Raw genomic sequence first — 11,877 nt, forward strand, 5'->3', positions numbered from 1 at the left:
TGCCATCGCGTGAGTTCAGTTACACTCTTCTTTTTTCGGACTGCAACAATAGCGGTTATTTTCTGGGGATTATTGATGGTTTGGTACTCGGGCTGTACCTTGTGCCCAAAGTCATGACTTTGGCAGTTGATGTCTCTTGTTGGAAGTCGTGGCCAAAGCATTTGCAAATGTTTTCCTTCTTTGCGCTGCCAGTTATGGGGTGGAATGCGTGTCTATTTTCCTCGAACACTCTTTACTTAAGCTGAGACAGGGATATTAGGCTTGGTAAGAGGCACTTGCAACGGTTTTCTCTTCTCTTGGTTATTGCCAGTGTACTTCGGGTGATCTTGGACGTTGGCAAAATGTAATTGTAGGGCTTGAGGTCTCTCTCCATAAACATCTATCTTTTTTATGTTCATCTCTAATGCAGCCTTCCAAACCAAGAATGCAAGCTTCATACTCAGCCGTGTTATTGGTGGTAAGCACCCGAACTGCAGCTTAAGCTGAAACCAGGATACTGCTTCTTTATCGGAGAGGATTATCACTGCCGCCGCGCTCCGTTTTACCACATAACATTTAGCAGTCAGCGATCCAGAAAGTACATAGACTCCAGCGCTAATCGCTGATTCCTCATTTCCTCGATTGCAAATCATGGAGAGGTTATGGCATGTGGTGTGACATCTTCATCGGGAAGTCAAAGTTTAACGGCTTCATAATCTTCCATAGCACTGGGTCAGGTCGAATGGGTCTAGCAGGTCTTGCCATGGGGTGGAGCTTTGGGACGGGACAAATAAAGCAGCTGTCTCAGTCGCCGTTTGTCACGGGCTTTTTCCGTGGTCATATATAGCTGATGTCATAGGACTCAGCCAAAGAAGAACTTGCCATCTTGCAATTCGGGCTAGTAGATAAGGCTTTTCACAAATGTATCTAAACGGCGTTCCCCCTTTAACTTTTTTTGGAAAAAAATTTTAACCAATGTAGTGTGATACAACATAGTACTCGTGACCAGTAAATTTCTTTGCATTAGCCTTACACGGATTGGTCTGCAGTAGAGGACAAATCAGCACAGCTTGCTCAAATCAGGGGATGGAGTCCGCCATAGCGATAGACTTCATATTCCGATGAAATCGTTCTTGCTTTAGGGGTACATAACAGTGGTCCACTTGAGACCCTTTCTTTCGGTTTCATAATAGTTGCCAGACGCACACATCCCTTGCTGTTCTCGGTTACTCGTTAGGTTAATAGGTGAGAATAACAAGTGGTCTTATTTACTGGTGGTCGGGTATACGGGAGGGTACAAGGCAGAGTGGATTTAAGCAAGTATTTGCTTGATTTTCTCAAAAGCTTTCATCACACTCTTCATTCATATTCAGGGTTTTCTTCCTAATAAAGAAAGATCGTGGGGTGTTGTCGCCTTGTCGGTCAAGTCGCGGTTAAATGGGAATAATAAACCGGCGATGTATTCAAGCCTTCCTTAAGAAACCTCTTCCATCTGGTCCTTCCAGTCTTAGGGGGGGTGGCATAGATTGAATAGCTTTTATACTTCTTCAGGATCCACTCTCCTATCCTGGGTTGTCACTCAACAACAACCCCAACAGCTTACCCGGATTTCGACCCGAAGTGAAGCGATTTGCTGAGTTAGAGTCTCAGCTTATAGTTTATCTTAATCTTTCAAATCAATTTCTTTCAATTATTTGGGAACATGATTTCTCTTTCGCGCCTCTTTAGTATTATTTAAGCAACCAATGATCCATCTTCCACATGTGATGAGCTGTGCAATCTCTTTGTGCATCATGTGGTGAAGACTATAAGTCCCCATAGGCCCTTGTTTGGTAAAGTAGGCCACCTGAATTTCTTAAACCAAATGGCGATGACTTGCGTCAGGCAGTAAAGGGGTTCCCAAGGTGTGTATAACAAAGGTCATCTCGTCCTATCATGCTCATAGGCGCAGATGTACTTATTTGGGAATGGGATAGCGCTGAGAAACCCATCCAATGAAACGGGAATGATTGTGGACATGGTACTGCTCCGCGCGCTGCATTATGCACTAACATATCTATGTGTGGTAAGGGAAAATTATTTTTAGGGCTAGCCGGTGTTAAATCCCTAAAGTCCAGAGTACGTCGAAATACTGAATTTTTACCTCCTTTTTGGGTACCACACTATGTTTTGACACCCATTGTGGATACTTACTACTGTCCAAAACCAAGCGTCCCATTGTTTTTCAATTTTCGCCTTTAACTCTTGATTAAGACTCCGGATGAGTTCCTTAAGTTCTGCTTAATCGGCTTGCAATCTTCCATCAGTGTATTCTAATGCACTACAATGTCCGTTCAGACTAGGCATATCCTCTGTAGACCAGGAAGACATCAAACATAATCCTTGAGCGTGCAATCAACTCTTCCCTATTGTCTTCGGGGGTGATCAAAGTCCCTATCTCACTCTCGTTGAATTTCTTCATTGCCTACATTTATGGTTGTGCCAGAGTGTTTCCCTGCTATAAGGAGCGGATGCTCCAGCTGTTCGTGTTGTTCTAATGGTGTTTGTGAATTCCCATATGTTTTTTCGGTCACCACACCTCTCATTCCGTCATACTTCTTGACAGCCCATAGTCATGTGAGCGTACTGGTATAATTGTTGGGGCCGAGTTCACTCATGTGTCATCAATTGAGTAAAGTGCAGGGTGTAGTTGTGGAGGTCTCGGTTTGCAGAGTTCCTGAAAGCGAAAGTGATGTGTTAAAAATGCATTAGGTTAGGTAATGATGAGAGACGACACTATTCTCAGAACGGATAATGAATTTGAAAAATGTATGATTCTTCAATTAAAAATAAAAAGAATGGCTCACAACAAAATAAAATTCATTGACATCATTGAGCCTCGATTGTCAATGAATAAAAAAACAACCAGAAAAAGGCAAACAACCATAGATAAAAATATATCCAACGCATCAATTGTTGGGATTACATTTTTTGAAACAATGGAGCTTTTGGGTCTCCCAATTCTGGAACTTCCTCCCTTCGGCTCAGCTCCGGACAAAATGTCTTCGACGGTGACTTTCTTTCAAAGTGTGGATGGTCAATTTGTGGCAGTCTTCAATCCTCGCTTCGGATTCGATTTTTCAGCAATGTCTTGACTTGATTTTCCTTTCAGAGTGTTTTTGTTCATTGAAGAAAGCTCTGAAAGAGGTCTCCATATCCCCCATCAGGTTTGATCACATATGCCGGCTTTGGGAATGAAATCCTGATTGGAGGAATGGCTACAGTTTTCTTCTACAGGCTTCCTTTCCTTCATCCTGCCATTCTCTTCTCCCTTCTTGCACCAGCAGCTCGTTTGTAATCCTCTTTCTTGGGCTTATATCCAAGCCCAAACCTCTGTTCTGCAGCTTTCAATTTGATTATTACCCCTCCATTCAGGCCTTCCTTTCGCTCATATGCTCGTATGGGAAAAGGAATCTTGTTTTTTCAAAAAGATTTTAGCGGCCATTTTAGTGGCTTCAGAGATTCTGGCTTCCTCAAACACAGTGTTCTCGGGCACCTTCACTCGGTATTCACAATCTCAAATGCATAAGGTTTCCGTCCCCTACAATCTTCTACTTCAAATGAATGGAGACATGTCACATTTCTCACATATCGATATAGTCTCCTCAGCCTTAACAGTAACCAGGACACCGTTGGCAATGTACTTTAAACATTGATGTAGCGAAGAGGTGACAGCTCCCGCAGAATGTATCCATGGCCTTCCTAACAACATGCTATAGGAAGGGTGGATATCCATCACTTGAAGGGTTACTAGAAAGACTTGTGGACCCACAACTAGTTCGACCTCAATTGACCCTACAACTGGCCTTGATGAGCCATCATACGCTCTTGCCGTTATCACACTGGGGTTGCATATATGAGGGATCTATTGGCATTTCATCCAGCACATGCCTTGGTAACACATTCAGGGCCGAGCCGTTATCAATGAGAACCTTGCCGACGAGGCAATCCTTGCATCGGACCGTGACATACAAGGGCTTGTTATGTCCAGTTCCTTCAGCATTGAGTTCATCTTCCGTGAAATACAAGTAATTGGCAGCATGGATCCTCCCTACTAGATGCTCCATAGTCTTTTGCTCAATATCTTGGGGCACATAGGCCTCATTCAGTACTTTTTGCAAAGCATTACGATGTGGCTCCGAGCTGAGTATTAAAGACATGATGGAGATCTTAGCAGGGGTCTTCTTCAACTGATCCACTATTACTGTACTCACTAATGCTTCATCAGTTTCAAGAACTCATTTGTTTCTTCCTCAGTCACAAGTTTATTCACCTCAAACTCTTTATCGAGGTCCAGCACCTCCTTGCCTTTGTCTTTCTTTGTCTTTCTAGTTCTTCAGGTGTGAAACAACGATCACTCCGAGTTAGCCCACTTATCTCCGTTTGGAACAGCGGCAAAGGAGCTTCAATATTCGAGGTATAACCATAATCTCCAGGCATCGCTCCATAGTCTACTTTGCTTGCATATGAGGGCCTGGTTAATACCAGTTTTGAGCGACCATTAGCTATTAATTGGATTCTACATTTCTCTATCATCTCTACCTCTTCATTGTCACTTATGTTCTCTATCCTCAACTCTCCTAGAGTTAGCATTCTTGCAACTTTTTGATGAAATTCCATGCATTCATCAATGTGATGCCCTTCCTTTTTATGTAAAGGGCAAAAGTTACTTTCCCCTGTGCAGTACTCAGTCGTTTCTTCCAAATGTCCAGACTGTACCAACATCAAGTATAGCTTGGCCATGGTCGCTTTCAACACCCTCTTTTTGCTACCAATCTCCATGGTATTCACTCCTCCCCTACCATCGACATTTTTAGGTAAAGGGTTTGAATTCTGATTAGGTGAATCCTCAAAAGTGACCCATCCCACTTTGATCAGTTGTAATACCTTTCTTTTAAAAGCAAAGCAAGCCTCAATGCTATGGCCTGCGTGACCAGCATGGTATTCACAAGTTACCTCGGGGTTGTACCAGGCAGGGAAAGGTGGCTGCATAGGTGGTATGGGTAGGGGAGCTATCTGCCCAATACTCAACAGCTTGGCATACAACTCTTTCAAGGTTATTGGTAAAGGAGGTAGTTGTTCTTCTGATAGTTGCTTATCCTTTCTTTGGTAATTGTGGTGGTTATTTGCTGGGAATTTTACTGGATTGGGCTGGTTTGGAGTGGGGGGTTTGGAAAAGTTAATACTAGTGACTCGAGGGGTAGGTATTTGATAGTTTTTGCTTCTCCTTTCGAGGTTGTTCACCTCAATTTCTTTCTTCCTTCCAATGAAACCTCTCTTCTCTAGAGGTTCTGCAATTCTTCCACTTCGGATCCCTTGTTCAATCCTCTCGGCGATCCGCACGACATCATAGAAATGTTGTGCTGAACTACCCATAAGGTGTTCATAGTATGGAGCCCTGAAAGTATTGGCAAACAAAGTCACCATTTTTGTCTCTATCAGCGGAGGTTGCACATTGATAGCTTGGTCACGCCACCTTTGAGCATAAGCCCTTACGGACTCTTGAGTTCCTTTCTCCATGCTAATCAGACTGGTCCTATCAGGAGCAATCTCTAGGTTAAACTTGTATTGTTTTAAGAAAGCGTCCGCCAAGTCTGTCCACTTCCTGATCCTAATATTGTCTAACCTCATATACCAACTGAGGGCTGATCCGGTCAGGCTATCCTGGAAAAAGTAAATTAACATTTTTTCGTCGTGGATAACCTCTGCCATTTTGTTATAGTAGGAGCGGAGATGGGTCTTCGGGCATTCAATCCCAGTATACTTAACAAACTCCGGCACTCTGAACTTCTTTGGAATGACAATATTAGGTACTAAACATACCTCCGCGGCCCTAATTGGGTCAAACAAATCATTTCCTTCAATGGCCCTTAGCCTCTCTTCTAGGGCAGTCCACTTGTCATCTCCTTCATGATTAGAGAATTTAAAGTCATATGGATCTTCGTTTGTTAAATCCATTGTAATAGGGATTTGGATGGGCCGAGCAGGACTCTGCTTAGTTGGTGTATTTGCCCCTATGTTTATAGGTGCGACAGGAATTTGAGCTGCTGCTGGTGCTTCATTAGGTTGAGTAGATGTTCCCTCTCCATCTCTGGCTCTTAATAATTGCTCTAACATACTGGTTAAGTGTGCCACATCATTCCGAACTCCTTCGAGTTCTCTTTGGTACTGAGATTCTGGTTGTGACCTTCCTTCGTTTTCCATTCTTGCTCTTTGTCGAGTGTTGTGGATTCTAGGAGGGGGACCTATGTTTCTTAATCTGCAGATGCATGCATAGATGTATGAGAAAAAATGATTGTGATGGATGCATGATTGGAAAATGTATTTATTGGGTATGGATGCAGCCAATAAAAATGTATTTATTGTGAACGAATAACAACCATCACATTATAAGCATTCTCTTGTCACATTGCTTTGATAGGAGTTCTGCCTTTCTAGTCATTTGCTTGAATCATGTTCACCAAGAGATGGATTTTTGCATAAGAAGATGGGTCAACGCCCTTTTCATTAATGCTTGGATAAAAATACATTTAGAAATAAAAGAAATACAACATGCTAATCCCTTTCCTCCTTAAACTCTTTGGCCAAAGGTAAGAAAGCAAAACCACGGTTTTCAATCTTCCCTAGAAAGGCATCGGTTTCAGCTAGGCTTCGGCGATAGCGAATGATGTCTCCCCCCACATTCCGCGAATTGATTCTGACCATTCGAGCATGTGCAGCAGCTTCGTCCATTTGCTCATCTGTTTTGGTCATTTTTTCTATGAGCAACATGTTGATTTTGTTCAAAGCAGTGTTGTTGGCGTCGATTTGATCTTTGTGCTTCTCCATTGCTACTAGCTTTTCGTCTAAATACTTCGACTTTTCCCGTTCTTTGTCAAGCTTTATCCTCATGACTTTTATCTCATTCTTCTTGACTGCTAACTCTGCTTTAACATCCTCGAATCCTCCCTTTTTGCTTTCCAAATCCATATATTTCTTATTCAAATCCTCATACTTCCTAATCCTATCCATCAGCTCGAATTGCACTTGTGTAAATTTTTCTTGGTAATATTCTGCACTTTCTTGGCAATCGCTAAAGTCCATCTCCATTGCTTGAAGTTCAGAGCAACTTTGCATCCAATCCAAACTCATCCCTTTAAGCTCCTTCTCACTTCCTTCCTTAGCAATCTTCTCCTCAACCAACTTTAGCTCCAGCTTTGTTATTTTCTCATCTCTAGACTGTATTTGCTCATCTAGAAATGTTCTCATTTTATCCTGTTCTAGCATCATTTCTTCCAACATTGCTTTGTCTTTTCTACTCTTGCTCAATTCTATTTGTAGTCTCTCCACTTGCCTTCTCAAGTCTTCTTCATTACTAACTCTCTTTCTCTTGATAGGCTCCTCTTCAGTTGGAGAAGATTTGACTTCTAAGGCATGGCTGAAGTGGCTGAAGATTTGACTTCATCTTCAATGTTCACCCTTTTTCTCTTAATAGGCTCCGCTACATCTTGAGGAGATTTAGCTTCTACGCGAGGGGTGGCTGAAGTGGCTGAGTCTCTCCATTTTACATATCCTTCGCTCACACTTGGATCTCTCAACCCTTCTATCTCCACCAATACTAGATGCTTCCAATCTTGCTTGATGATTTCCAAAACCTCTTCTGCCATGGGATCTTTGAACAAACCAGAGAATTGAGTGATTCCCATAGTCCTGGGAACGAACTGCATGCCCCCAAGTTGTCTTACCACTAAGGCAGGAGCATAACTCACATAACCCGTGATCCCCACCAATGGTACCCAACGCCTTTGTCCACAACTCATTAGGACCTTCACTGCCGTTACCCATGGGGCCCTCCACTTAAACTCGCTATTAGGTAAACCTTCTAATTTATCAACCCAACCCTGGTTGTCTAGATCTCCCCATTCTTCTTCTTCTACTAACTTGAGGGGTTTTTGGGTGAACCACCAAAAATTATTGAAGACAGGTTTCTTTGTCTCGATATGGCTGACCATCCAAATATACAACAGTTGTGTGCAGCATCTCATTGCTCCTTTTCCGGCCCTCCTACAATGGTTAAGTGTCAAAATTGTTTCGGCTAAGATAGCAGCCACTGGATTGATTCGTGTATTCTCATACTCCAAATAAGCAGCAGCGGCCTCCAAACTCACTAAACCAATCTGACTTGGGAACAACACAAGGCCAAATATACCTAGGGCAATCAATCTCTCTTTTTCTACTACTGACTTCTTTTCCAATTCTAACATCCTCCATTTCAAACCGGTACCATTCTTCTCTTGAAACTTTTCCAAGTTGGAGATTCTGAGCAGCTTTGACAGTTCAGGGATGATCTTGTCGGATCTTAAAGGAGAATAAATCCGATACAGGTCGTTGGGAAACTCGGTCAACAATCCATATTCCTCAACCGTGGGGCACAAGTCTATGCTTCCAAAGGAAAAACATCGGTAGTCTGGATCCCAAAAATGGACTAAAGCTCGCACCGCTGGGCTTAAAACTTCTACCTTTGCAATTTCCATCAAACGTCCGTATTTCCTAAAAAATGCGTCTTTATCAACATTCTGAAAATGAGTCGTTAACTTGTTCACCTCATTCAATACGCAATTCAGGTTCTTGATTGGTGACATCTTCTTAGCATCGCTTCTAAGGCAGTCTCCTTCAGTCAATTGTGACAGTTCAGAATTTTTTCCATATTCTAAGATGGAAGATTTAGTGATGATGGCCATTTCGTTCACAAGTCCTGCAATTCAAAATGCATTGGGGTTTAGACTTTGTTTGGATGCAAAAGATATGTTGGAACATACACCCTAAGGATAGGTTCTAATTTCTCTACGTGAGACATAGGGTAGGTTTACTATTGGGTCTCTAAAAGAGGGTCTCTTGTTGTTCCAGTGATCAACCTTCGTAAAGGCGATATGGAGGTCTAGCAGATAGTGGGATGGTACGTGTACCAATCACAATCAGTCTAAACACTCAGCAAAGAGTTGGGGTTTACACAAACTTAAACCTTGACTCAAGTCATAAGGCAAGCTGCTAGTCCCCCACTTAAACTTAAAGTTACATGTGTGTGCACTCCAAAACATAATAACAATAATAAAGTGATGCATGACTATGCCATGTATGATAGAATGTAAAGATATATGCTAAAGCTTTTAAACAAAGCATCATAAAAAAAAAACAAAAACCAATTACACATATAAGCAAACAAACAAATCAAGCTTAGTCCAAGGGTCCCCAGTGGAGTCGCCATCCTGTCGCACCCCAAAAAACATACAAATTTTTATTTTAAAATTTGTTTTGCGACATTCGACTGGCGACTTTCGTTTTGTTTTATTTTGCTTATTTGGTTCTTTGGAGTCGCCACCTAGTATTTTGGTCACTAGGAACCTTAACTGGTCTTTCAGAGATTCTAAGGCAAGGGACTGGTTGCGTAAAGGGAAGGTATTAGCACCCCTAGTACGCCCTACCTAAGGTAAGCTGCTTGGTGTTTGGTTTGCTTTATAATTGCTATGGTGTTGGTATTTTCTAGGCTCGTCAATTGATAGAAATCTAAGGAGATTCCATGTGCTTTGAAAGCTCATTTTTTCCCTTAGTATTTCAAAAGTTTGCGACTCATAAATCATGGAATAATAATAAAAAAAAATTAAATTTTGAAATGTCCTCGATTATAATCAAGGCTTCTTTCAAGAATGTGTGCGGATCTATTACTCCCAATAATATTTTGGATATTCATCCTTTTAAGGATTTCTTTATCCAAACATTAGCGGTAAATAATAAATAAATTCCTTTTCCAAAAATAAGATTTTTATAGTTTTTTGAATATTGGCCAATACCCTTTGGAATTTTACAAACACGTTGTAAAATCCAGAAATGCAAGAAAATAATTTGTGTTTAAGAAATCTATGTGAAAACACACTTTCGAAGCTTCCAATATATTTGTTTATAAAAAAGAATATTCAAAACATGTTAGAGTATTGGCCATATGCAACACCCAAGAAAATAGTTTTTTTAAAAAAAAACAAATATATTTTTTTTTCGACGAAATCAGGTATTTTTTAATACTGAATTTGTATCTCCACAACATAAAAAATACAAACTAATATTAAGTCATAAAAAATATGCGGAAAATCCTCAATATTTTTTTAAGGAATTTTAGAAATTTTTGAAAGCAAAAAAAAAAAATTATCTTTGAAAATTTCGGATGTATTGACGAAAACCGGGTATTTTAAACACTGAATTTGTATTTCCACAAAATAAAAATACAAACTAATATTAAGTCATTTTAAAAAGATGTACGAAAAAAATCAACAATATTTTTGAGGAATTTTAGAAATTTTTGAAAGCGAAAAAAACAAAATCTCTTTGAAAATTTCGGGTGTCTCGACGAAAATCAGATATTTTAAATACTGAATTTAGACCTCCACAGTAAAAAAAAATACAAACACCCTTAAAAAATATATATATATATATATATATAATATGAAAGGAAAATAACAACATTTTTTTATTTTTTCCTAATTTTTTATAAATATTTTATACATATATAACATATACATACATATATATAATATAATAATCTAATATAATTATATATTAATTATTAAGGGGGCTGGGCCGGCCCAACTAACTGGGCCGGGCTCAGCCCCACAAGTCATTGGGTCGGGATCGGCCCAAGAAAGTGACTGGGCCGATCTCGGCCCAAGAAGGGTAACTAGGCCGATTTGGCCCAAGAAAAAATAACTGGGCCGATTTCGGCCCAAGAAAAATAACTTGGTCTGGGCCGGACCCGGCCCAGACCACCGGGTTGGGCCAGAATCCTTCTGGCCCATATACATGTTTCTAGGCCAGAACCCGTCTGGCCCAGAAGAGGAAACAGAACGGGGGGGAATTAATTTCCCCCCCCGTCCCCTGCATGCAGAACAATTCTGCATGCAGGGGACGAAACCTAACAGAAGAAAGAAAACAAAATGCAGGGGAGAGAGAGCGTACCTGGCGAGGCTGGAGACGGTGGTTGGCTGACGGGGCTACGGTGGCGTGGCTCGTGGATGGCGGCGTTGCTGCCGTTTCCAACGGTGGCGAAAAATTCTTCTTCCTCCCTTCTCCTTCGATTTTTTTTGTTCTCAGTGGCTGTCTATTCTCGGTTTCGTTTTGGTTTTTTTTGGTTTCGGTTTCCTTCTTCTCGGTTTGTTTCTGTTCTTCTCTCTCTCTTCGGGTCGCTCTCTCTCTCCTTCTCTCGTCGGGTCTCTCGGGTTTTTTCTTCTTTTTTTCTCTTCGGTTTTCTTCTCTATTTATAGGGGCAGAACAGGTGGGAGACCATGGTTAGTGCGCCTTCAATCACACATGGTTGGTCGGTTCTTTCAGTGGTTTGGTGGGGGCGAGGAGAAGCGGGAAGGTTTTCAAATTTTTTTTGCCTTCTGTTGCTGTTAAACCGGGGGGAAGGAAGAAGATGAACAGTGTCGTTCAAAACGACACCGTTCTGGTCTTCCTCTTTTTTTATATATATATATATATATGAAACGGCGTCGTTTTGGCTAAAACGCGCAGTTTCATTTAAATGGCCAAACTTCAAATCAGTCCTCCGAACTCGGTCCCCGCCCCTCTTGTTGGCCGCCTTTTTCACTTTGGTCCTTGGTCTCTGATTTATGCAATTTAGCCCTCAATTGATTAATAAACTTTCAATTTCTTCAATTAGGCCCCTGAACCGAAAAATTGCAGCCCCTCCATTTACGCGCCTCTTCTAATTTGGTCCCTGGTTTCGGATTTTCTTAATTAAATCCCTAATTGGCCCTTAAACTTCAATATTTATGCAATTAAGCCCCTGATTTGACCCAATAAATTCCTAAAAAATATATTTTGGCCCCAGAA

The 11,877-nt window shown here is 41.2% G+C and overlaps 1 protein-coding gene across 1 annotated transcript; it reads right to left on the minus strand.

Annotated features, from left to right (window-relative positions):
* Positions 1–236: 236 nt before the first annotated feature.
* LOC118063028 (uncharacterized) lies at positions 237–7,029 on the minus strand. The gene is made up of 5 exons (XM_035076939.1): positions 6,872–7,029; positions 4,292–6,277; positions 3,951–4,161; positions 3,591–3,883; positions 237–660 (listed from the first exon to the last, which is right to left on the minus strand). Exons 1-5 carry the CDS (start codon positions 7,027–7,029, stop codon positions 237–239), a joined length of 3,072 nt encoding a protein of 1,023 aa, XP_034932830.1.
* Between the last annotated feature and the right edge of the window lie 4,848 nt (positions 7,030–11,877).

Source organism: Populus alba, chromosome 11 (genome assembly GCF_005239225.2).
Source record: "Populus alba chromosome 11, ASM523922v2, whole genome shotgun sequence".
NCBI lineage: Eukaryota > Viridiplantae > Streptophyta > Magnoliopsida > Malpighiales > Salicaceae > Populus > Populus alba.